Genomic DNA, 27,659 nt, shown 5'->3' on the forward strand with positions numbered 1-27,659 from the left:
TTTTGCCTGTGATGGTTAAGTAACTGGGGTGTGCTCTCTCCCTGTCTTTATCTCAACCCATAAGCCTTTTGCTGTATTTTCTCCCCACTTCCATTTGAGGAGGGGAGAGAAAAATGGGCTTGGTGGGCACACTGTGGCCAGCCAGGGTCAGTCCATCACAGTGTGCCATTATGGAGGGTCCCGTTGTTTTGACAAGACATGTACTGCAAATGTACAGGGCAGAAGACAGAAGCACCCAAGTGATCCTTTCAGTCTTGCATTCCAATTCAAGCCCCACTTGTTTGTATGGTTTAATTTTTACGCAGAACTACAGATTTGCCCCTATAATTATTGTATTTGCACAATACCAGATTGTTCAGAGACTCATCTTGAAAGGCATTGCCTCATTCTTCAGTCTTCGTCCTGTTACATTTCCTGTGGCTCACACTGTTAGAATTGGGCATTACTTTCCCCTTTATGGGTTTTCAACCTCCACATACAGTCAAGGGGTCTTGCTCTAGCTTTGGCTATCAGACAAAAAACCCTGGAACATTAGCCTTCATTTTCTCTTGGTAGTGACAAAGTGCTCTGCCAATTCATCTTCTCTTGTGTTTACATGATATCAGGTACAAAGATGTTCTCACCAGATGAGGGTCTGGCTTTGAATTATTAGGTCTTCTGTGCCTGAATTTAATTCAGTGTCCTCTTTTTGTCACTAATATAATCTGATTTTCAGAAAAATACAGACACACAATACAAGGTTTGTAACACCAACTTTCCTTCTTATGTGACTCACCTGTTGTGGATATCCCGTCCAGCACTCTCTATGGTCCCAAAGCCAAGGCTTCTGCAATAAAAATGCAACATGTACATGAGAATATCAGAGGAGTTATTTTCTTATCAATTATCTCATTCCTTTAGTTCATTACTGCTAGACTTTGTTGTGTTTTATTACAGGCAGAGCTGGTCTCGCTGTCTGGAATCCAATTGCAAAGAAATTTCCACTACAAGGACTTGCATCTGCATGTGACATTTCCAAATTATGGCTATTTGTCTGAAATCTCACACACTATTTAGCCATCCCAAATAAAATAGCTCAGAGAAGACCTCTCCCAGCTTTTTGCAGTCTTCTACAAGCTTGAGGTGGTGGTGATGTTTTGAGCATCTAAAAATAATCTTACAAGTATTCATTAGGAATACCTGTGATTTAGACAATAACACTTAAATGTAGATAGAAGGCTGAAAACTGGTGTGTCAGGTATGTGTTTTTTCCTCTAACAGTGAAGGTTATGCTGCAGTTTGTTAAGTAATGAACCTCTGAAAAGATCCTACTCTGCTCAGTAGAAAATTGGTAGTTTAGAACTTGGCAGTTTTGAAACTTTCACAGAAACATGGCAACTAAAGTCCCCACGAGTCCTCCCTGCCTGGAGCATGCTCTGCCTGGAGCTGTGCCTAGACTGGATCAGAGCTCACAACATCACGACACCTCACACCTATGAGGGTAATTTTCTTTAAGTTCTACAGGGCTCTCGGTATCAGAACTGAGGCAAGAAGGCAGCATTTCTTCTTCTCGCTGAGCACTACTGGTGTGTGGGTGACACAGAGGCAAAGCAGGAGGCAGTGGTTTTAGGTGTAGTGGTAATTTGGAACAGTCACAGACTTTGGCTGACTGGGAGTGAGGTTGGGAGTAGAATTTACAGTAAATACATGTGCAGTACCAGGAGAGATGTGATATAGAACCAGAAATGACAAAGCAAAAACTATGAAACAACTACAGAGTAGTATTTACCTAAGCTAGGAAGGAACTCCACATCCCAGAATTCCATAATTCCTCTACTCTCAGCAAATAAAACTGATTTCTGGTGGCCTACTGGAAGATAACTTTCCTTTATTACAGGCTGTTTCACTGATTGACAGGCAGAGGTTTTTGCTATAAGTCCAAAACTACCAATACAGAATTTAAACATTTCCTTTTTTCCTAAAGAAAGGAGTTTCACAAAAACAAATGCATGCTAAAAAGCTACTCAGGTTACAGAGTAAACATATGAAAGTCAGGAAATCTCACACATATCTATCTTCTGTCATGTTAGCTCTTTGTCCTTCTTTTTAAAGTAGTCATTTTAGTACAATTTAGGTAAGAGAATAACATACTTGCTACAGGATCTAGAGGCGCTGTCTGTAGGATGGATGTCTCCCTTTTTTGGGAAAACTGCAAGACGTGTTTTGAATAAGGATATGGATCACAAAACATGAAAATGGTATTTCATCCGTATAATGGACAGATAACATGCTGAAGAACATGATTTTGTCCCTTGTTGCCACAGGGCTCTTGTACAATGCTAAGCAAGTCATCCAGACCAAATTTCAATAGCTGGTCTCAAAGAACAGCCTTCTGTTTTGATGTACAGATCCACAGAACAGCAGCTGGGATTCAGATGGCTTCACTCCTCTGCTAGCTCATCCTATAATCCTCATACTTTTGAGTACCTTAAATCTGACTTGAAAGTCTGTATAAGCTGAAAAGTTCTACGCTTGTCACAATGAGGGGTTACAAGGAAAATTTTTGCCAGCTGTCTTAGGATGCACATATTTTCCATCACTTAACTCATCAGACCGTACCAGAAAACTTTTGAAAAGCTCACCTAGGGAACCAGATGCAGCAAAAGAGTCAGGGGAACCTTTAAAACAGAGACAACAGATGGCCAGTGCCCCTACTCCCAGCTCAGGGACTAGAGCACACCCATGGCTCCCATTACCACTTCTGCCTGGTAAGGCAGTTCAAATTGTATCAAGAGAACTCACTATTTATCAAATTGCAGAAAAGGCTGAGGCATAAGCCTGAACCAATCAGACCCTGGGAAAGGAAAAGAAAATTGCAGATAAAATTATTAAATTGCAGCCCATGCTCCAAAGGAAGCTCAATTTCTTTACCTTAAAGAGGTATTGGATACAACACACAAACAGGCCCTGCAGCTTCCATCTTAGGTAAGTGTTCTAGACTTTCACACAATCCCAACTGCCTTCTGCTTTGCCAGAAGAAGAGGAAACATCTTGGTTCTGGAGTTCTTAAAATAAGCATGGTCCTGTATGTATGTAGTCTCCTAAGTGTGCTATGCAGGGGATACACACCAACCTGTATGGAAAACCTCTAGAAGCAGATCTGAAAAGGCATGTTTGACTACAAACTCTGCCATTCTTGGAGGCGTTGGCTGGCTAGAACAGCAGGTGACTGCATGTGTACTCACATCGTACAGGACAGCGAGTCCAGTGAAGAAAGAAATGATGTAAAATGTAAATCTCCAGCTACAAACAAACAAAAAAAAGGGCATTAGAATCCCATTCATTAACCCGTGAGCTGCAAGTCTGTGTATCCTCACACTAATTCAAAGAATAACACTACTGAGACAAAAACACATTAGTATGTTAGTATGTTCAAGGTTTGACCAAACCAGGCACAGCTCTCTGCACGTTACCAGCAGATTTCACAGACTTCAGAAAGAGCAATTCCTTTGCCATAGAGATGGCAGAAGACACAAGAATCTTGCTGACTAAAATCCTGCAGAGAATAATCCCGAAGTTTACCAGCAGTAGCAAATGCATTTATAAAAGTGGAACAATACCAATCTCTCTCCTAGACCTTTGGAGATCCAGCCTGCTAAATTTATCATCATGTACAGTAACTATTGCTGTCATGTTTGGCCCAGCAAGGAGCCACTAATAAGTTACCAACATCAAAGCCACACAGAAGTACATACAAACTGTTTGCCCAGTTTAGTGGACAGAGGAAGGTCACCTGAATATTCACACATAGTAAGGAATGAGGGGAATTTCATCCCAACAGAATAAACAATTTATTAATAAATGAACCACAGGAAATATTCAAAGGAGTAAAACTGTTTAAACCAGTCCTTTAATTTCCAAAAACCATCATATTAATTCAGATGTAACTGCATTTTGAGAACTCCACCTGACAATGAAACCTCCAGGAAGTCCAAGACAAAAATAAACTCTTCAAAGCTGCTACGTCACATCAGGGACATTCTGTCTACAGACTGCACATGGCGACAGAGGGTGAATGGAAGGACACTGTCCTCAGTGGGCTGAGGCAGAAAAGGATTTGCTATTTCCTATTTACTGTTACTATTTACTCCAAGTCATCACAGTGCAGGGAGAGCTGACATTTCATCCAGATGGAAGCGGAATAAACACTGTTGCTTTACAACTCCTTATTCACTGTTTCTGTAAATATTTAGAACTATATGGAATATTCTAAATAAATAATACACAACCTTTTCTTTTTGAATTAGGATTTTTAGGAAGGGGTTTTGAATTACAAGTGGAGTGTTAAATGGAGCACATGCTGATGAGCTCAAAGCTGATGCCTACCCTATGGATACACACTTTTAGATAGACAAATAGCACTCTAGGCATTTAATGATTTCTTTTGACTATGTGGCTTTCCTGGGAGAACCCAATTCCTTAAACAAATAGCAGAGCAGCCTCTTGTAAATAAGGCATTCCAATCAAGCTGTAGAGAATCCTCCTTTTTTTTTGGAAAGCTGAGCCAGGACTGACATTCAGATCTGCCTGACCTGAGATTAGTTTTGTGTCTCCACATAACAAGGAGGATTTCCACACAGCTGTTTCCAAGGCAGGCTTTGTTCTTTGCTCACAAGCTTCCACCCCTGTGGGAAGGGTGTTGGTTTGTGACTTTCAGGATGCTGAAGTCAAAAGACAGCAGAATCCAATGCAGCCTGCTGCCTGTAGATTTTGAAAGTAACAGTGTGCAAAACAGTTGTAGAAAAGGTGCAACAGAAGGAATCTCCTTGCAGAGTGGCAAAGAGAGACATTGGGAAAGGCAACAGAAAGGATGCCTTTTTAGTAGGTACAGATGCACCAGAAAAGAAGCAAGATGTAAATAGCAGAGAGTTTCTCAGGTTCAAATGTGTGTCAAAGCAGAACGCCAGTCTAAGAAAGTCAGGAAAAGTCAGAAACAAGGGCCCAGTAATGAATAAAGATACAGCAGTAAAAGGAGTCTTGTGATTGCAAATAAAGGGGAAAAGCAAGAAATCTTTCTGTAACAGAGAAGCAGCAGAGTTCCAGCAGAGTCAAGTGGGTCAGGGAAGACCCAAGATGAGCTCTGCATAGGGATGGAGGGCAGGCAGGGAGCTGGGATCTCTGCATAGGGATGGATGGAGGGCAGGGCAATGCAGTGAGCTGTCTGTGGAGTCCATCTCCAGAGAAAACATGAGTTCATGGCTTGTGTTCTGCTCACCAGGCCTCACTGAACTTCTTTGACAGGCTGGGCCGGTCCATGTTCCTCCGGTGCCGGAACCACTTCTCCACCTTCCTCACTGGCAGGTCACATCGCTTGGCTAAACTGAGCAGCTCACCCTGGAAAACATGTGAGGCAGCATGTTCAGATCCAGATTCAAAGGTCAGACGTCAGGCAATATCTCATCCTACCCACCACAGAGCCCATCTGGAGCCCCGGGCCTGCCCAAGCTGGTCCAGGCTAAGGCATTTTCTAAAAGCAGTCTGTTAGGGGCTGGTTTTCCCTTTTCTCTCTGTGGAATTTTCCCCATTATCATGCTAAGATACCTGTTGATTAGGCCCTAGTGGCAGGGGGAAGGGAGCAGAGGATGGGGGGGGGGGGGGGGGGGGGGGGGGGGGGGCGTGGAGCTGGGCGGTGGAGAAGGGGGAAACCTGTGATACCCAAAAAAGCCAGAAGAGCAGACAAAAGGCTCTGGCTCGGCCCATTTCCCCTACGGAGTTCAGATGAGAAGGATGATCGCTGATTCTTCCCAATCTCTGCCATCCTAGCACCAGGAGCCATCCTCACTGCTGTTGGACCCTGCCCTGCTGCCTTCTCGCTGTGAACTACCACCATCCAGCACTCTGCTGAGCACTGGGACCCACACCGTGAGCGGAGGGCTCTCTCTCCATCTCTCTCTCCATCTCTCTCTCCCCCTGGGACAGCGCTGCCATCACCCCCAGCCCTCCTGCAGCTCTGTGGGACCTGCCTGCCCCCAGCACCGGGAACTGCAGCTCAGGGAAAAGGTGCCTGCAGCCAAAAAACACTGGGACTGAGTTACTGTTCTGTTTGTGGGTAATTTCATAGCTGTTGTTGTTTTTTTGTTTGTCTTGTTAGATATATTAGTAAAGAACTGTTATTCTTATCCCCATATCTTTGCCTGAGAGCTCCCTTAATTCCAAAATGATAATAATTTGTAGGGAGGGGGGGATTACACTCTTCATTTCAAAGGGAGGCTTCTGCCTTTCTTAGCAAATACCTGTTTTTCAAACCAGGACACAGTCCATTCCTAGTGTAAAGATCTTGGATAGTAAAAATCTTTCCATTCCTCTCTAATGAATTGGTTATAAATGTTAATGTTGAAACTTACCATTTTTATGTGAACTTTCCCAGTTTCAAACTGGTCTTGTCTCCTCACCTGAGTTTGTTGCCAAATCACTTCCTTACTCTGTCTTCAGGGAACAAATCCCCCAAACCTGTCACTCCAATAAAGATCACTGCAGCTTAAGTAATATTTTATAGTTCTGCAATGAATCATCTCACACCTCTCAGCATTCTGATGCAGTGTCATGATGGACATCATGAGCAGAGGCAACATTCTTTTCCTACTGGATATTCTCCTGTTGTGGTAAACCTGTTAGGGGTAATTCTTCAACATATAACTCACAGAAATCCTGCAATTACCTTTCTTCTTGTCCTTAGTCTGTTAAGAGTTTGGCATGTTACATGAAAAAAGTTTGCCATGTTTTATATTCCTACTTGGAAGTGTCATTTGCTTTCTTTAAGTAAAGCAATAGTTTTTCATGGAATGCATTTACCCAAATTGGTATCATGTGAGAGTGGCCTACACACTTTGAGCATGCTGCACAAAAATAAGTTAATTACCAATTTTCAGATATGCTGCTTTCAGATATGCTGTTTTTTGAGTTCTGTTCTGGTGGTTGAGACAAATGGAGATGTTAATTTACATTCTCCAACTGCTCCATCATGTGGAATTACTCCCAAGAAATGGCTGCCAATAACTGCAAAATCTCATCTTGTACTGGACAAGTAAAAGCTGCCTCTAAGCAGTGGTTTGAGAGCTCATGGGAGGGGAAGGAAGCCAGCAGACTGGCTGAGGTGGAGAGAGCCAGGCAGCAGTTCCTGCTCCACCTCATACTGCTGTCTCATGGTGAGAATCTGTTCCAGTATCCCAGATCTGCTGCGAGAAAAGCACCACTTCAGTACAATGGGGGTACAGGGAGGGCTGTGGGAAAAACCTGGTGGCAAAGCCAGGTCTTGAGTTAGATCTCTGCTATAGAGGCAGTTCTACTGGGAAATGTTTGGATTTTGTGGACAGAAATGCAAGTGAAAGGTCAGGGACTACCACACTGACAAGCATTCCTTAGAACACTTCTTCCCACTGCTGCAGAGATGGGCTGGCTGCACTACCCAGATCAATACCTACATTTTAATTTTACCCTCTTTTCCTTTATTTCTAACCTGCTACTGCATGCCCTGGGGCTCCTCATGCCCCACAGCAGCACAAACCATGCTGCAACAGCCTTGGCAAAGCAATGTGTTTGGAGTAGGATTGTTCCTTGGGACTGGAACCCACAGTGAGATCCCTGCTCACTCATCCTTCATAAGAGTTCACAGCTATTGCTTCGAGGCCAAGAGAAAGCCTACAAAAACAAGCTGAAAGAAAATCAGACACCTTTCCCTACCACAGAGTTCACACCCAGGAACTTCACTGACCAGGTTAAATTCTAGTATCTTCACAATCCTGCTAGTGGTTCTTCCCATCAGCAGCAGCAATTATAACTCTGACTCATCTTGCCAATTTCTTGAAAATCACTCTTCTTATCCCTCAGGGGAAAACTACCCACCAGTTGTGTTTGCAGGTTTCTGAAGCCACTCACAATCTCTGTGATGATGATGAAGACTCTGGATTCTTGCAAGGCCAGTCTCAAACTCATGAATTGCACAGATTGACCCAGTCTAAGACTAGAAGACCAAGCAAGACGCATTGGCTGAGCCTCAGGGACTAGCCATGTGGGAATTCAAGGCAGCTGATGCGACTGATTTTTTACAGGATTTGCCAGTAAATGAAAAGAAGCTATCACAGAATGGCTGGGAATGGAAGGGACCATGGAAATCACCTCGTCCAATGGGCCCTGCTCAAATAGAGCCACCTAAAGCCAGGTGTCAAGGACCATGTCCAGAGAGCCTGGAGTCCTCTCAAGGATATAAACTCCACAACCTCCCTGGGCACCCTTACCTCACAAGTGCCTTTCATGTTCAGGCAGAGCCCCCTGTGTTGCAGTTTGTGCTGTGTGTAAGGTAAGCAGGGAGCAGGAGCTGTCACTCTTTCTTTTGGGAGCAGTTTCCACCCAGGTGTTGAGAAGCAGAACTCAGAGCTGATGGCACTGAAGGAGGGCCCTCCTGGCTGGCTGTTCTCAGGTAACCACAGTGCTACAGCGTTCCCTCTGCTGAGCTTCTAGCATGAATGCCATTGCTAAACTTCGGGATTCCAAATGGGATTTTCTTGGGCTAAAAACACTAAATCTACAGGAAAGCAAAGGAAGAAAGGACTCACCTCTTCAGGGTTCTTGCGGCGTGCACTATAGAATGTTTCCAGCACGGGGTTGGGCTGAGCTTTTGGTCGCTGCTTGTCTCTCACACCCAATTTGGTACTGAGGGGCAAGGCTATGGCTCTGAAAAAGAAAACATAAAGGGTCAACCAAAAATAAACAGTGATTTCTGATTTTGCAGCACTGTTAAAACATGATGCAGTACATAACAGCTGCTTCCCCCATGTGAATACAATCATGAGTATCATGCTGAGCAGGTAAAATCACAAACTTTAGAGAAGAAACTCTTGGACTTGTACCCTACTGGTCTGAGGTCTGTACTGTAATATTCAAAATTACATGAGGTTGGCAAATGCTATATCCTCGTTTGTCAACTTCTGAATCACCAATCACGTGTCTCTGGTTTGCTTGCAGCTGATGGGGAGTACCACACTACTGATAAGGCTTAATTGTTGTTCCCTGCTTGATCTAGAACATGGAACATACATGGCATCCACCTGAACTAAGGCCTTGGCTCAGGATCAAGAGGGAAGCTCTGCCACAGGTGTAGTATTAATGCAGAAGAAATGTCCTGCTGAAACAGGAAGTCACTTGGTCTTTCTTGGTGAACTTACATCCATGTTTCCTAATATAAATGAAACACAGTTCCAAAATAAGGACATGGCAACTGGAAACATTGTCACAAGAAATGGATGTTTGCACTATCTGTGCATCTTCAGTCTTTCACAGTGAAGTAAAGCAAAAAAAAAAGTCTGCATAAGTAGAAAAAAGTTATCCAAAGAAAACTGTTCAGAAAATTGCAGTGCTCAACAACTCAACTCCTCCACTACATAAACTCCTCTCTACCTCAGCATCAGGAAATATCAAAGATGCAAAGTGAGATCTTGCAAAAATACGGCACAAACAGAATACTTGTCAAACTATATTTAAAAAAAAAAAACAACCAAATCGTCTGCATTTTACTTCAATTTCTCAAGAATTAGCTGTTCTTCCTAATTGCTCCCCTTTACACACTGCCACTGGGGAAGTGTCTCTGTGTTACTGCAAACTGGTGCTGAAGCCGGTTTGAGCTGACAGCAGCAAGCAGAGGCAGCGAGTGCCTGGTCTGCCTGGTCACTCCTGCTGTCCAGGCAAGTCCTCTGATCAGTTCTCCCTAATGATTTGGACACAGAATAAGATTTTTTCACTTTGCCTAAAAAAATTGCAAAAGCTATTTCACTATGTAGGTGTTTAAAGGTGTTCTACTTCAAAATAGTATGGTAGATATTTATGGCTGTGATTATCTGGTGTGGTTACCTGTGTCATTTCTGTTAGTCATAGAGCTTATACTCCATATGCACGTCTTTAGGGACTGTTTCGGGTCCAGCATCCTTCAGATGGGTCTTTTAGAAGCTGTATTTTCAATAACCCATTTCTTAATTTAATTAACAAGTATTAAAAGCAATTTTATAAAAACACTCTCTACCTAAGGAATTATGTAACTTCTGTTAAACCACAGAATGGGTACACATTTTGCTCACTCATGTAACAGCTCATTCTCACTTCTGCACAGCCAACCGACCTACCTGTGTATCAATTTTTCTTTTTCATCATGACTGAGAAATTCCTTTGGAATCACTGGCTATAGGAACATTCAAAGATTTACCAAGACAACAAAAAATTATGTTTCTACCATAGAAGAAGGGCTAAGTTTGCTTGCTGGCAACACTTAGCTTGCTGGCAAAATGCATAGTGACCACAAAAACATAGGTAAGCATTGACTAGATTCTGCGAAATTTAGCAGCACTCTGGCATTGGTGTTGAATGGCAAAGGAATATATAGCCATCACTGGGAATTCTGGGTTTTGGCTCTGACTGCTCTCAAGAAATGCTTTAAGTGCATCTTATGACTTTTTAAATATGAAGTGATTGGTTTAATAAGAGTGATTGGTTTAATTAAAGCAGTTCCTGTGCTAAGAACAATAACACAGCATTTCAATAATATCCATAACTACAATGAAGTTGGGAAAACATCTACCTTGAGCTCTGCACTAGATCTTGGTTCTTATATTACACAGTTCCTTGAAGTGGGCCTGATCTTTCTCTTTCAAAGATCAGGCATCAATACAAGCACCTCTGAAGAGGAAGAGGGAATAAATTCTATTGTTTAAAACAACCTTATTGCCACTTCTTATCAGGCCATATTGGGAACTGAAAGGCATGAAATTTTTCAGACACATTAAAGCAAAGAGAATGTTTCTCTCAGGTGTCAATGCAGCTTGCCAACAAATTTATTTTACTGAAAAACTATTTAAAGTGTCCTGAAAAATTTCTTAATTTTGTTTAGTCCCTGACTTCTCTGTATTTCCTGCTGATTTCTTATGGTCACAGCATAAAATCTCACTCTAACAGAAACAAGCCAGTTGCAGCAGATCAAGACAGGGTGTAATCAGTTACAATTACTTTGTTGTTGTGGTTTCGAGTTCATCCATGTTTTATGGTACAAATCCTACTTTTATGAACATCACTGGGATATCAAAGCCTGAAATTCTTCATAAGGGACTTCTGTACATGTTGGCTCTATGCTCTGACTCAGTTCTCATTTAAGTCCTGTTCCAAGCACAGCCCTAAGAGAACGATGCTTGTACTGATTTCAACATCACAGATATGTCATCTCAGTGGTAGGGACATCCTCATTATGGCACTTCATCAGCTATCTGCAAGACAAAAGGGTAAATCTGAGGACTAAACTGTGCCCCTCTCAGAGTCAGTGTCAGGGAGATGTTTCTCATCACCAGCCTACTTCTCCATCAGTGAGTGTCTCTCACTCCATGATTTACATGGCAGAGGTCTCCCCAAGGCACTTTATTCAGTAATCACAGAACGAACTGTCTTGTGCAAAACCTGCTGAAGTTGAAACTAAATGGATTTATCATGAATGGGCTTAAACTACTACTTCCCCAGCTTTCAAAAGTGGGCTATACTTCTTCTGCAGAGGCTTTCAGAGTTAGTGTGAGATGCAAGAAATAATTTAACTTTGAGGGTGGAAATTATTATATTATTATTATTTATATGGGTGCCACTTGCAAATACCTTCCAGTACTAAGAAATGCAGAACAAGTGATAGCAGCAATGTGAACTTCTACTGTTTGAACTGCACAGTCTCTTTTAGCCTCTTGTTTGCCTTTGGCAGAGGGCTATGGCTGTGCTCCTGGTGTAGTCTCTGCCTTCTCCTGCTTGCAGGAGAATGTTTCACACCAGTTAAACTGACTGTTCCATTTGATGCAAGGTCTGGATTCACTACAGTGCTGCTGTCCAAGCTGAATCAGGTCCATTTCCAGTTTAATGCTGCAATGTGTCCCTCATCTTTGGACCAAGCCCCGCCTATAAGACCTTAACAAGAAACTGTTTCCAGATCCTTCTTGATTACTGATCAACAACAAAAGTCTCTATGCAAAATAAACTTTAGAAAGGTACATTTGTAAATAAAATATTCAGAATTGGTGTAATTTCTTTCTTCTGGTTTCAAGTCCAAGTATATGTTCCTGGCAGATCAAGAGCATCCATTTCTTTAAATGTAGAACATATGGCTCACATCCTGTCACCACCCTCCCAGAAACAGACTGAGTATTTCTGACTAAAATCCTTTTCTAGTGAAATCAGGGAGCTGTGTGGATTAAAATTCACTGACAATTCCTTTCAACTGCCCAAGATCCAAAAATCCCTGGACAAGTCCAAAATCAGACAAATCAAAAAATGTATGTAAATCTGGTTTTCAATGGCTTTACTATCACTCAAAGCACTTTAGTTTCCACATTTTACTAACCATGCAGGCAAGAAACACTTTGCAATATTCCTTCAGAATCATAGCACCCCAAGAACTTGATTTTGACAAAAACGGTCTTAAACATGACATAACTAGGAGAGAAGACAACATCCTTGCAGGATTATGTCCAGGGAAAAGTTCTGTTAAAGTATAAAGTTGCTTAAAATCAAAGTTATGTCTGCAGGACGTATCTCCTACTCACAAGTGCAATCTGGAAACATTAAAGGAACAGGGGAGGTTCTCAAGTTCTAGATCCTCTCTTTTTTCAGGATATCATTAGGACACTGCTTCCCCCAGTTCCTGCCTCAATACTGTGGCATAGCCCAGCACTGCAGCACTAATGGGCTTTCTACTCTCCAGCACTGCATCTACTTGTCCCCACCTTCCTCAGCACAAACCAGCTCACAGGGGAGTTGCTTCACCACCTGTGAGCTGTTTCTTCTCCCCCAGGGCAGCACCCATAACCTCCTCAGCTCTCCCAGGCCACACCCAGACACTGCAGGTCCTCTTCCCACGGCCACCACCTCATACCCAGCATAGCTGGCTCTTAGAAGGATGTTGCTGCCTGTTTTCCCCAGCCAGTACAAAGGAAAGGAAAATCCATCCTTGAGGAAGCAGGTTGTTTCACAAGTTTAAAGGTCTGCCCAAAAAAAAGGATGAAACAATTGGTCCCAGCACAGTGGCTGATGCAAATATTGCAGGAAATCCTCAGACTTCCCCTGCCTCTTATTATTTACCTGGAGTTCTGGCACTTAAATCACATGAGCACATTATAACATGTCTCAAATCCCAAAGCAGGCACTACCAGGAACTATCCACAGAGAGATGGGACCCAATACACAGTTGCAAGTAACAGCTGGTGGTGGCTGAGGATAGAATAAATTGCCAGAGGGCAAGCTATAGCCACCAAACCCAAAATTGTCTACTAGTTACAGCCACTCATTTTAATCTGCAGACCAGGTGTACAAAGATATACAGTCAGGGTTGTCTACACATAAAATGAGAAATAAACACACATTTCCTTCTGCAATTCTCAAACTTGGTGTAAATTATTTTAAACAGGGCCAGTGCCACCGTTTAAAAATACAGATAAGGCAATGGAGCAACTGAGGGCTGGATTCACACCTCACCTTCCCAGGGGAAGCTTTCCTCTCCAGGATGAACTGGATATGAAACAGCAATGATTCAGAGTGATAAAAAGTCATGCTGAAATAAATGACTGCAGAGTTAGGACAAACAAGAATACAGCTCAGAACACCGGCTTGTAATTTGCATAGGTAAAATAGTGCTATGATTATAGGTTTCCTGGACCTGTAAAATGGGCTTGTGATGTTATCTTTTTCAAGGGTGTGACATGCAGCTTTTATTTAATGAAGTTTGTGAATCAAAACAGATTTAAAATTAATGAGTAGGACCAGGCCTGTGGAAACACTCCCAGCGGAGGCAGCACTTGGATGGGAAAGAAAAAGTCTTTTTACTTGGCCATCGGCATCTAGAAGCAGATGAAAAAGATATTTAGATTGAGTGGGAGTGATGTGGCAGGAGGCAGGCAAATAAAGGGACAGAGTCACAGAAGCACAGAATCAATGCTGAAAGGGGCCACTGGAGATCACCCAGCTGAACTCCACTCAGCAGGCTGCACGAGCTGTGTCCAGCTGTGTCTCCATCTCTGCCCATGCAAACTTCTTCCCCCTCTGGCGAACTGTTCCAGTGTTCAACCACCCTCACAGTAAGAGAGTTTTTGTATGTGCAGATGGAGCATCATGTGTTTCTGTTTGTGCCCACTGCCTCATGTCCTGTCATGAGCCACCACAGCGAAGAGTTTGGCTCCTCCTTCTTCCTCGTCATGTCTTGCACTGGAGGGCCATAAATTGGCCAAGTGCCAGTCAGTATGGACATGGGTCCAATTTCCAGCTCCACACCAGAAGCACATCCGTGTCATTGACCTGCAGGGCCTACCTGAAGGAGTCCAGCCAGGCCTTGTGCATCAGCAGTGAAGAAATGTGAGTCACTTGTGTTTTAATGGCTACCTAAAGTACCATGGTTTCAACATGAGCAGGGGTAACCAAGATGCCTTTGTCCCCAGAAAAGTGCAGGATAAAAGCCATGGAATTTATGGAATGCACACTAAACATATGGTTTACAAAGAAGATATTTGAATTACAATTTCGTATCATCTTAGAATTATTTCAGTAATTATTCACACATTTGGTTTTAATAAAATATCCCAACTTACAGCCAGTATTTTTACATAAAATATTGTAGGAGAGCTCTGAATCATTTCAACTTCTATATGCTTTTCCAAGCTACCCTTGTGTCACAGAGAATCTGCAGAAGTATCTTTCTAGTCTACAGGAAAGTCCATTTCCATTTTGTTGTGCAGCCACTTTTCAAAAAAGCATGATAAAATGTTTATTAAATTGTCATTTTCCCTCTTTCTAAACTTAAAACCGTTGAAGATTTCAAAAGATTACCTCTTCAGAGAGCTGCTAAAAACACTGGGTTTTGAATATACTGAAAAACACTTTAAAATGTATTCAAAATCATTAAAGGGGACTCGCTCTGCAGTCTTGACAATGGTTAATGCTGCAGAAAATCTCAGTTTTCCACCAGCAAATCATGTTGCGTCACTGACCATATTAACTACTGACCAAACTGCATAAAACAATGGCACCAGTTCAGGACTTTAATAAAACTCAGAGTCAATGATACCAGCAGGATTTTTTGCTATACCTTTATCATAATCCCCAAATTTTCTGTCCTGAAGTGTAATGTGTAAAATGGTTCAGGCCAGAAAGATCCTTGAGTCAGAGTAACTTCTTGTGCCAGCACTGGAGGATGATATAACAGAGTTTGCAAAAAGCAGCTCAGGTAGCAGAATGAGAAGAGCATAAATCCTGGCAGCCCAGCTCTGAAGGGTCTGTAACAAGTCAGAGGAAACAGCTACAAATCTGACTCCAGGGCAATGGAGGGCACTGGCACTGCTGAGCCTGCATAGGGGTCAGTACCACACACACCCCCTGTGCCAGGCAGGGCTGCTGATGAGGGCACAGGGCTCAGCCCAGTCCAAGGCACCTTATTCAGGTTTGTCTATCAGGTGCAATACTCCAGATCCCTTATCATCGAAGATAAAGGAAGTTTGACTGTATGATGGAGTCTTAACATGATTTCTGCCACACTTGACCCAGAAACAGCAAGTAATAAGCAACACACACACACACCAGCAAAACACACACACAAACCTCATCTAGACTGACCTGTTTTATGTGTAGGAAGTCACAATGTTTGCAATTACACCTTAAGGGTAGGGTTTGTGCTCTACATTCAACACACTTCTTTAGCCAGTACACTGGGCTCAAAAGAAGGAGCTGAAAAATGCATCTATGTCAGCAGACTTTGTGACATGGAGTCCTGTGGACCTCTTCAATCATGCATTGGCACATACAATAAAGCCAGCTTTTGGACCCAAACTGCTTCCGCTTTACCTAAGAAATCTCAAACAGTATCAAATAACTTACCTTTCAAAGGCAAATCGAATGACTACTAAGATTAAGGCATAAGGGATACTGAGCAGGAGATCACGAGGTTGAGGGTAATGAGTGTCTTCAGATTCTTGCATGTCCTCCCAGGTGATTCCTGGGGGCAACCACAACTCGTGCTGCCACAGCCAGTCATACAGAGAGCGAGCCATCCTGGAAGAAGGAGAGACCAGAATAAAGTGAGCCCTGCACACAAGAAAACCTGTCAGCACAAGCCAGTGAAGCCAAGGAAGGATTACACCCTTGCTGAGGTTGCATCTGGCTGTCAAAGCAGAACAGCTGTGGGACGCAGCACTGCCCAAGGAACTGATAACCTGTTCACAGATCCTTATCATGCACTTGCTAAATGCTGACTCCTGGCACCAAGCCAAAAGAAGGGTAAAATGGAGGAAAGTGCCCCAGAGTTCAACAGAGTATTAGTGCCAAACTTCTCAGGTTCACAGGTTTCTCTCTACAGCTGGGTATTGTGGGGATGCGGCAAGCCTGCTCTACTTTTTTATGTATATATTTCCTTATTTTTCAGTTTTTGATCTTTTCTATTTATTTGTTTCTATTTACAGATTGTAATTCCATTATTTCTGTGTATCCATTATACTTATTATTCTGAGACTTCACCCTACGAAAGAAAAAAAAAATAAAATCAGATTTTCAGTTTGAATTATTATAAGGAAGGTACTTCCAGTTAAGAATTTTTGTGCTAGGTGGATTTTGTACTGGATTCTTAATGTAATTTTAAACACCATACTTGAATGTAGAGTCTACATATATGATCAGTGATTTAGCAGGAAAAAGGACAGCAGAATGTTGATATGATCATTCAACACACAAATATTTTTTCTATATAATTCTACCCATACACAAATATGAGCTGCACCGCCCTCCAATACAGGTTGCTCATTCTGAGCTGGTAACAACATCCCAAACACAAGCTCTGAAGTCAAATAGACTGTGCAGGCACAGAAGGAAATGGGAATGAAATGCCCATAGAGATAAAAAGAACAGTGCACAGGAAATGCCACCTTAGGAAACCAAGGGAAAAAGCATATCATTTAAGTGTCTGGCCCAAGTATTGAAAAGCTTCTCTTCAAGCACAGTCCCAAGGCCTAGCCCATTTTCTGCAAGAACTGCCTATCAAATAAAAAATGAATCAGTCATTTTATTTTGAAGGTATCTTTAATTCTGATGCAATTTCCCTGTTAAACTCCTTCTACAATTCTGGAGTCTGAATCACAACAATGGAGTCATAGAATGGGTTGGGTTAGACAGACCTTGAATCTTGTTCCACCCCTGCCATGGCAGGGACACCTTCCACTGTCCCAGGCTGCTCCAAGCCCCAGTGTCCAACCTGGCCTTGAACACTTCCAGGGATCCAGGGGTAGCCCCAGCTGCTCTGGGCACCCTGTGCCAGGGCCTGCCTACCCTCATGGGGAAGAATTTCTTCCAAATATCTAATCTAAATCTACTGTCTCTTAGTTTGAAGCCATTCTTCCATGTCCTGTCACTCCAAGCCCTTGTAAAAAGTATTTCTTGCAGGCTCCCTTCAGGCACTGGAAGGAAATGCAACATCTCTTCTTGATTTGGACTTTACTATTCACCTCAACATGCCTTTTGATCTGACTATAACAGGGAAGAACCGGATGCTATTTCTTCATATTTGACTCATTTTTCCTGGCACATGCACAGCCGATTTAGTTTGAGGACAAATCTGATTTAAAATACATGTGTAATTGATAGTAAGTGGATGTAAACGTTCTAATCACTTATAGAAAATACATACCCTATCTAGAATTTATATAACATACATAGAAAGCAGGAAAACATTTCTCCTTTTCCCCAAAGAAAAAGGAAGACCAAAAAAAGCAGAAGTATGGCTTCACTAGCACTGAAAAGAACATCCAGATCTTTTCCCGTTCTGTTTGACAATAATCAGTTTAGTTTGACAATCATCAACAGCATTTTCTTTCTGCTGTAGCTTCTGGGCCTATGGAAACTGCAGCTTTGATCCCACTTCCAGGCTGCTCTCCATTCCTTCTTCTAGCTCTCCTTCCAGACAATGCCTGGACAAAAACCATTGGCACACAAAATGAAGATAAACAGGATTTATAGATTCTTCAAATCCTGTTGAAAGAGCCTGACAAGCAGGATGCAATGGTTTTTGAATTGTCTGCTAAGTCTCGAGTCTCTACAGCTCTCTGGAGCCTTAAGTATAACCTACCTGTCCCCACCGAGGCTGTTTGGAGGTGGAAACATCTGCTACCAACCACCTGTTCCTCTGGCAGGGCTGTAGGATCCTTTAGCAACAGTTCCTTTCCTTCACCTTTAGTGCTCCAGCAAACACACCTGAAGCCAGGACCATGGAGGTTGGTGACAGCTCACTGGTGACAGAGCTAGCTGAAGCATACATACACACGTGCCAGAAAAAGCTTTTCAGACTACTCAGTAGACATGCTGCTCACCAGTACAGCTCCATTTGGGTGACACAGCCCTATGCCCATGGGACAGGGTGGCTGTGCTGAACCTCCAAGCCAAGGTGACCCATTTTTTCAGGATGTTCCCAAACTTCCTATAGACTGTGTGAACCCAGGTTTCTCCATAAAAATCTACATTTTTTACAGCAGAATGTGCCTGTGTAGAAGCAAACAGTATATGGGCTTAGCCTATGATGAATTCAATATCCTGTCATCATGAAGCATGGTGACACCACACCAAACAGCTCGTGCACTTCAGACAGTACTGAATACCAGCTTGGAAGAGCCAGATAATCTAAGTGAGGTGCCTGAATTGAAAGAACTTTACAGGCATTGAACATACCAACCTCAAGATATTGCTAAACTTCCTCAGCTGTTAAAAATCTCAGCTCTAGTTGGGAAAAGCATTAAAAATGCCCAGGAGAAGTCCAGGGAGAAATCACACTTCCTCCTCGGCTCAGCTCTTCAAAAAAACATCTCTTCAGTAGGTTTTCCCACTGTGCAGACAGAAGGCATGCTGGGGAAAGTTGCCATCACAACCAGCTTTGCAGCTACACAATCCCACATTCTCCCTCCAGAACTGTATACATCTGGCAACAACACAAAACCGCACTCGGTAGAGAACAGCAGCTGAACTCCACTGGGGACTCTCTGTGGGAGAATACAAAATAGATGTCCAATTTGCTTAGGGGAATATACAGATTCAAAGTGCTAAGAAAGCAAACAGCCATTACCTTATCAACTCTCATGTGCAAAATATAGATACTCAGGATCACCCTCATGGAGTACTCAATCTTTGCAGCTGTCTTTAACATGCAAAAATACAGAACCAGGTACAACATGAAGCAACACATATATCTTTTGCAACACATATATCTTGCAAGTCAAGGCTGCTGGAAAGCTGAAGACAATGGTGTGTTTAAAAGCCCTTTGAGCACCCACAGAAAAGTGTAAGTAGGCTCATTCATTTCTCAGAAGTTCTTTACACCTCATGCAGCATCCATCCTGCACTGTAGCTTTGTAACATGCAGAACCAAGCCTTTCAGCTCTGAATACAGGTCTAACAGAGAAGACATCCCCTCACACAGAGCTCAGCAAGAACAGAGATAAAAAACAACAGCAGGAACACTGGACAGATCAACACAAGGACTTCATAAACAGCCAACAAAAGAGTAAATGCTGAAAGAACACCTTTAGGTTGGTTGTAGAAGGTACATGTAAGGATGAAATTAAAACCAGAGAGGTATCACAGCTACACCATGGAGACAGGGAGGACAAGGCTTCAGCACTTCCCAAGCCCATAGTACAGCAAGAGGAGACAGGCAAGGTGGAATTCACTGAACTCCTTTGAGGTGACAAAGCCAGAAGGTCTTGAAGCGACTGGATTCTGCAGCCCAGTGGCCCCATCCACTGCATTTACTTTGTTGAATCTTGCCTTTCCTGGTACTGCTTGTTTTTTTAGTTTTTATGAACATAGTGGTTTTATCTGAATCCTCAGCATTACAAAGGTCTCTGCTGTTGGGCTTGCAGAGCTGCTCCAAGGAGAGCAGGAATTGCTGCACCTGAAGTGCCTGCAGCAGAGCAGCACTACAGGGCTCCCCACCCTGAGCAACAAAACACTACTGTACCTAACCCCTCAGGGCCAGGTTTATACTTGGTTTCGCTTTCAAATCAGAACTGTTTGAGAAGAAGCAGGACATCCAGCTAAAGATTTTACTCCCTGTCTCACAGGTAAAATGGCTAAGCAGGTTTACCCAGGCAATGTTAACTGTTGCTTGCATCTTCAAAGAGTTACTCTGCTGCTTTACTTACAGACTCCATTCCCAAGCAAAACATTAATATATAGGTACACAAATATTCATGTAAATTTACATGTGTGAATATAGCAGATAAAGGGTGGAGATAAAACAGAGAGAAACAGTTTACACATCTTGGAAAGAACTGGCTACAAAGGCCTTCGAGTGTTCAGTTACAGCAGACATGGTCCATTGTCTGCAGGTGGATTATACAGATTTGTGGGTGAACCATGCCACAGGTACAAACATCCCTGAAGTGGCTCTGGGCCAAGCCATTTAGGTCAGCCAAGTCTTATTAGCTTAAGCGCAGCATCATGTTAATGACCTGGCTGCAAGACCATTGCAGGGATTCCTGCAGCAGCCTTCCCAGTACAGCCAGTTTTCCCAGGATACAATTATCCCCAGCAGCACAGTACCGCCACAGGGGAAATCACTAATTCATGGGAAGCACACCACCAGAAGTCTGCAGTTACACTGCTTCTTGAGTCAAGATGCTTTATTTTTCCATGGGGTTAAGGCTAAAGAAAACTGAAAAAAGCCTCTTCAGTCTTGATATGCTAGAGACCAAAAAGGAGAGGCTTGTCCTATCTTCCCAAGAAACTGGGGTCAAGAAACAAAGTCGTCCATACAGTTCTAAAAAGTTCCTGTTATTTCAAACTGCAAGAACCATTGTATTCCTGCCCTACTCTGGTCCACACTACATAAATTTGAGTTTCCACTGCCTATTATGTATTTGAACCTTTAGCTCATTTTACTAAGAAATCAATTAGTCAAGAACTCCATGGGTGAATTCTCTCCCAATAGCTTTTCTAGGCAGTTTCTTGTTTGGATTTCCCAAAATCCTGATATCTTCAACTAAAACTACTTGTTAGAGCTACCCAACAGAAGTAACTAGCTTAGACATGAAACTTACTGCATTTCTTTTAGGCAGAAATAAATAATTTCAACAAATAAAGCTATGACTAACACAGCACAGGCCATCTTTTGAACACCTTTATTATATATAATATCTTAATCTCCATGTCCAAGGGTTTTTCCTTTTTAAAACCTTCACACTAATGATCACAGTACTGGTATTATAGGACTATAGTTCTAGGATAATTTTTGCCTTTATTTTTTGTAAAATCCTTTATATGTTTTTTCTAATATGTATCAAGATTTTTTAAAGTTTATAGATAAAAAATAACTAAAGATTTTGTAAAATTTATGGATTAAAAAATTTTTACTCCAAAATTCTTAATTACATGTAGGATTATTTTCAGCATATCAATTAGTTAGTTAGAGTCTCCGGCCTGAAGGGAGTACATTAAGCTTTTCAAATTTCAATTCAGTTTTGTTTGATATGTTCATTTCCATTTCCTTATCTCTGTTAGCCATCCTGGAGTCATACCTGCTTTCAGATATCTCCTTATTCATAACAACATTTGCCTTGCCCAAGATCCTTTTTAAAACTATGCTTCTCTTGGTTCTTCACCATTTTAAGGCTTTTCTTAGAATGCAAATTTTGTTCATGGATGGACAGTGTCCAAGGGACTCAGCTGAAATTTATCAATTAAGAAAAATGCCTAAGAATGTCCTCCCATGGTAATGAAACAATATTTAAACCCTTCCATATAGTTCCAGTCCATGAACTACCTATTGACCTTAGCTCTCCTAGTATGTCTCCTCACCCTGTCAAAGTAACACAGAACCCATTACCCTCTACACCTCCATTTCTTTGAACTTCTTTTGAAGATTTTTACAAGCCTGCATAAGTGATGCAGAATCTTCAGTCATATGTACAGGTTTCGGTATTAATCTCTTTTTACCTGCAGCTAATTCTGCTTTATTTCTCTAGTTCCCCAGCCTTCTCATCTTTCCTACATGCCCTTTTACCTAAAACTACAGTTTCTGGCAGAACCTCCATTTGTTTTTGCATGAAATAAGATGTTTCAACTCTGACCAGTAGCAAGAGAAATGAAACCACAACCTCCTTACCTTCATAATCACCAACACTGTGTTCTCCAGGCTCACCCTCCTTACCTAGACTCTGTTCTCCATATCCTCTTCTTTGGAAGACAATTGAAAATTTGAAATTATTTATGCAGCCTTGTTTCTCCACCAGTGTCCAGTTGCCCTCAATCTCCTAGCTTTCAGATGTTCTCCTCACTTAGATCTACCAGCTGACATTTCCTACCAAATTATTTCATGTCTGCTGTTTACACAAGAATAAATTCATTTTCTAAGTAATTTGCTGCTCTCTTCAAAGGCAAAAATTTTCATGTACACCATCTTTTGGGAGAGCTCTGTTCCAGAAAAAACATAAAATGCCCAAGCAAACATTTGAAACTGCAAGTAAAAGTTCCACAATAGACAAACTTACCTATATCTGCAGAGAACATCTTCCTCACCCAGCATAAATTACACACTAACCTCCCATACCTTATGCCCCACGTGCCAGCCCCTTCCTTGCTGGGCTGCTCTGCCTGCGAGTCCCTGGCTCCCGAGCAGACTGCCAGGTATGATCGACAGCACTGGCTTCAGCTGAAGTCACACACCACATCAAAATGCAAATCAGACAGCTCTTCTCATTCAATCATCCCTCACTGAGGGGGATGACTGCAACTTCCTGGTTTTGCCAAGTGAAAAACAAGCATTAACTTATTCAGCTAAAAACAAGGCCAGAAAAGGCCCTAAATACCTCTGGCTTCACCATTCCTTTGGTCAGAAGATGACCAGAGCAGTGTGGTCAAATTTTTCTTAGCCTCCCTCTTGCTACCAATGTGCTTTCAGAAGCTGTTCTGGGTGCTCTTCACATCCCTCACTCCAACTGAGCTTTATCTTTCTTACCTGCATCCTTCCTTGCCCAGGCAACACTTCTATATTGCTCTTGGCTACTCATACCATTCCCACCTTCCTGATGCTTCCAGCTTGTGTTTAAGCTCAAACAAGAGTTCCATGCTCATGCTTGTTTTCCTCCTACCATTTTAATTTGTCTTCCTACACATTGCGATGGACTACACGTGCTTTGAACTGGCTGTCCTGGAAGATCAACACCTTTATCTGCCAGGAGAGTCTCCCATGAAATCCTGCCAAGTAGGTCCCTGAAGAAGTGCAACTCTGCTCTCCTGAAACTTAAAAAAAGCCAAGCAAGTACATTCAAATTTTGAAGTACCACAGGTGTTTCTGCCATATTTTTCCTCCAAGAACCTGGAGACACTTTCCTACTAATGCCATAAAAACCCTGGGCTGAACTGCAGCATTCATCAAACTAGTCTGAAAAACAACGTGCTGTATTAAATTATCAGGGTAAAAGCAATAGAGACAAAAGCTGAAGACCTTTGCTGTTTGGCTGGTACCTAGTCCATGGCTGAATTATTAAATGAAATAACATTCCTGTGTTTCTTCCAGGGCAGAGTAAGGTAACAAACCTTGTCATCCTGACACTTGGGAACAATGTTCTGCTACCAAATAGTAACCGTAAAAACAGAAAAAAAAATCAGCAAATAACCACTGGAGACTGCATGCTGATTGTTTGGGGAAGGCCACATCACTGTGCAGAAAGCTACAGCTCAGTGAGAACATCTGACACCACTGGTGTCCAAGTAAAGCAACTGAGGAACTCGAAGCACCAGCTGCAACATCTCCACAAAACACAGACACACTGTCCCAGACCTGTGTGTGTTTCTCAAGAGTACAAATGTAAAATACAAGAAGGAGGCACCTATAAACCCCAAATGAACTACTTATCAATTTCTTTGCATTTTTTCCTTCATTCTTTCTCCTGACATCTATTTCCTCCAGTCTCACTGTAGAAACAGCCATCATCTGACATCACTTGACAGAATTGAGGAAGAAAATCAAATTATTTGCCTCAGGCCACAGTGAGCTAAGAAGTCAGGCTGGAAGATCACTCAGAGAATCAAGAGGAAGACTACTTCTCCTTGAACTGCTCACCTGCTCTTTCTCTAAATTCATCAAAGAAAGAGTCAGGTAATCTTAATGAGACTGTGTCCTTCAAACTGAGCTAAGAGACAGGAAAAACTGCCAAAAAACTATAAACAGAAATGCTATTTATCCACAAAGATTGTACCAACAAGCAGTTCATACACCAACAGAAGCTTTTTGACAGATTTTGGAAGAGAAAGGCACAAAAAGGCATCACACTGTGAGAATAGACACTGAATGAGGCTCAAGACTTTGAACCTGGACAGCAATAAATTTATGAGAAACTCTTCCAAAGGCAAGTTCTGGCCTAACAACCCAGTTTATGAACATGGATGTTCAGATGTTGGAGGAGCAAAAAATACTTGCCCAGATCATTCATGACAATACATACCCCTGACACATTTTCTACTGCCAACCGAAATCATTCAACACATTATCACTAACCCTGCTACTCAACAAACATATATCAGGCCTCAAAAAGTTTAATTCTAACTTAAAAATTGGGAATAATGAAAAGCAGGTAGTAGGTTCAAGCTTCTGAGCTGTACTTGAGTCACATCAAAATACCAACACAGCTCCCAATAAAGCCTCTTTCTTACAAGCTTGTGGGACAGTGCAATGCTTCTCCAATACATTACCTGACCCTCCAGCCCTTTTGAAGCATAAACATTCCTAAATAGTCAGGCTGTTGTGGTCTGATGGCCCTCTCCTAACCTATCCTCTAAGAATCACCCTTGGCAAGCCCTTCTGGTCCCTTCCAGAACAGCTCCTCTTCTGTCCTTCTGCCTTCAGCTACACACCAGGTTCCACAGTTTGTGGAAGCCCTCAGAAGCTCTTCACCCGTAGTTTCTCCTACAATTCCTATTTCCCTGCAGTCCAAAGCATCACCATTGCTCCCACTTCATACAGTCAAGCCCTACAGTGAATCAAGCACCCTTATCCCTCTTTCTCCCCCAACCAGGTCATTTCTCCAAAGACAAGATTTCTAAGTCATCACCAGCACTACTGAGCATCCACCTCAGCAAAGCACTGAGCTCCTGAACAACTGATCTTGGGTCAAAATAAGAGAACTTGCTGTGTTAAATAAGGAGGCCTAAAGGACTGATCTGTGCAACCTCTGCCACAGACCTTGCAAAGATGGAACAGCAAAGTGGAACTGAAGCATCTTGAACGCCAACACAGATTAGAAAAGTGCTTACCTATCACTCAGGATTAATCCATTGCATGAAGTTGAGGGAGGCATCCTGTAGTACAGAGCAGCACACCTACACACACAGTGAGTGACTTTTCACACAACCCTTGCTCTTCTCCCTTATGCAGGAAATACACTGGCTTTAATTACTATCTATGAATTGGCTTTAAATTTCAGTATCAACAGTTCCATCAGTTTCCCAAGTATTTGTTCCTGCAAACAGCCCAGTCTGTTCCAAAGCTTAGGGGGGGAAAAATTAGGCTAAAATAAGGATTCTTTTAAATTATACTTGTACCTGTAAAACTAGCACAGGCTTTCATTATTTTTCATTTCAAAACACAAAATTTAAAACCTTATCTAAGAACATCTACATTCCCAACATTACTGCAAAAGTAAAATATGTCAAAAACACTGTGAGAGCAACTGATAGAAAGATTTCCCTTTCTCCAAGATTAAAAGCATTGAGACCCACTTTTCACAAGCATTGCTGCTTAATGAGTAATGCCATCTACCACATGATGATGTTCATTTAAAAACAAATGTGAATATGAATTATTCTTCATTAGCACAGATAACTTAAAAATTCCATGATAGGGGCAGCTTATGAAACAGAATGTAAAACTCCAGTTGTTTTCATAGGCATTGTCCTCTTTTCTTTGCTGGAGTAGTGCCTAACATGAAGAGAACCTGCCTCCAATGGAGCTTTACCTACTACATAAACAAATCACTATAGCATAGTGTATTCCTTGTCAAGATTTGAAGGCTGCAACCACACTAAGCTGTTTATCCAGCAGTTCTGGCACTATGGGATGGCTTAACTCCATATGCAGTGGGACCCTTTTAATGAAAGATTCTGCTGGACACAGGGCTTATCCATAATGCGTAGCCCTGGTGGTCCTCTTGGTCTTCTGACAAGCACTCCTTAAGCTGGACTCCTCCTGCTCTGCTGCTGAGGAACCTTGTGTTTGCTGCAGGTACAAGCAGATCTGAGACAAAACTCTGACACCACATTTATTCCTTCCTGGGCCAGTTCCTCTGCAGAACAGACACTAATTTACCTCACTACAGCCTGCTGCTCTGCCCTGCCTGAGCCAACACCATCCTGCCTGCTGCATCTGCAGAGGGTAGAAGACCCCAGCCCCAAGCCAAGGGCAGTGCCAGCCTCAGCCAGCTGGAGCCCCCAGCAACCATCAGCACCTCCAGCTTCCACAGCACAGCCCTGATTCATGCTGGCTGAGCTCAGGGTTTATTTTTAAAATACCGATACCGAGGGTCACTTTCTCCTTGCTTCAATTCACCACAAGTAACTTTACAAGAAGAGTCACACAGAAGTGATTATTTGGGGAATTCTGTTTTCATGCTTTTAATTCAGTATCCTCTCTAAACAGAAAAATTCCTCTGATCTTTTCTTTGAAAAGATTAAACACAAACTCCGACAATTCATCTTTCAAACCCTGCAGAAGGATCTCTCACATACGTATGAAGACAGACAGATGAACAACAGGGAAGCCATTGTCCCAAAAGCTCTTATAGTAACCCAGGGATAAAAATAACATTGCTTATTACAAACAAAATAATTTGAACACAGCCTGTAGCTTACCTGTTTCACAATTTATTTTCCCTTATCTGTTTTGAGTCTAAGCCTCAACATTTGCTGGGTTGGAAGGCATATGCCATACCTGTGGCTACCAGTGCAGCAACCTCACAAAGAAAAGTATTTGAAGAATTTCTTTATTTTTGGAACTGACTTTTAAAACAAAGACACTAGTTCTTATCAAAACCAGTTTTGGTTGAAGGTGAATCAGTCTTGAAGTTCATGGAATTTCGGCAGTCTTCTTTGAACATATATCCTATTTTCCCAAATAAAACTCCTGAATTAATTAAAAGTAAGCATATTGGAAAAGGACTGGGGAACATGCACTGAGTTCTTGACATTGCTATTTAATTCTGGACAAACCTGCTGAGGCATACTCACCAGTAAAGATGAGAAACACTACAAAAATGACCTCCAACAGGACAGCTTTAAATGGACTTTCAAAACTGGGAAAATGATGGCATTTGTTTTCTTTTTATTTAAGAAGAACCTGCCATAGAGTGCCAGCAGAATTAAATACGTAACCTTTGATACAGATATACTAAAGGTGAATACATGCATACAGCAGAGACCCACAATAAAATGCAAACCTTTATTCAAATGAGGAGGGTGGCTAAGGGCACAGAATACAGACTTGCAGACACCTAGTTAAGGTGGAAAGCACCCTACAGCCAGGTCAGTGTGTGAGACCAGGAGCACTGAGCCACAACATGAGCACACAGCAGGCCCAAGGAGAGGAGCTCTGCTACACC

At 42.2% G+C, this 27,659-nt stretch overlaps 1 protein-coding gene across 1 annotated transcript in view; it reads right to left on the reverse strand.

Moving 5' to 3' along the window:
• Window positions 1-25,364, reverse strand: part of CERS4 (ceramide synthase 4) — a 33,199-nt gene extending 7,835 nt beyond the window's left edge. Inside the window, exons 1-6 of the mRNA XM_062509931.1 lie at window positions 25,321-25,364; window positions 15,910-16,083; window positions 8,592-8,709; window positions 5,255-5,373; window positions 3,225-3,282; window positions 776-826 (exon numbers count right to left, since the gene is read on the reverse strand). Of these exons, the coding sequence (XP_062365915.1) occupies window positions 776-826; window positions 3,225-3,282; window positions 5,255-5,373; window positions 8,592-8,709; window positions 15,910-16,083; window positions 25,321-25,364 (564 nt within the window). The remainder of the gene's footprint in view (window positions 1-775; window positions 827-3,224; window positions 3,283-5,254; window positions 5,374-8,591; window positions 8,710-15,909; window positions 16,084-25,320) is intronic.
• Between the last annotated feature and the right edge of the window lie 2,295 nt (window positions 25,365-27,659).

This window comes from Cinclus cinclus, chromosome 28 (genome assembly GCF_963662255.1).
Source record: "Cinclus cinclus chromosome 28, bCinCin1.1, whole genome shotgun sequence".
Lineage (NCBI taxonomy): Eukaryota > Metazoa > Chordata > Aves > Passeriformes > Cinclidae > Cinclus > Cinclus cinclus.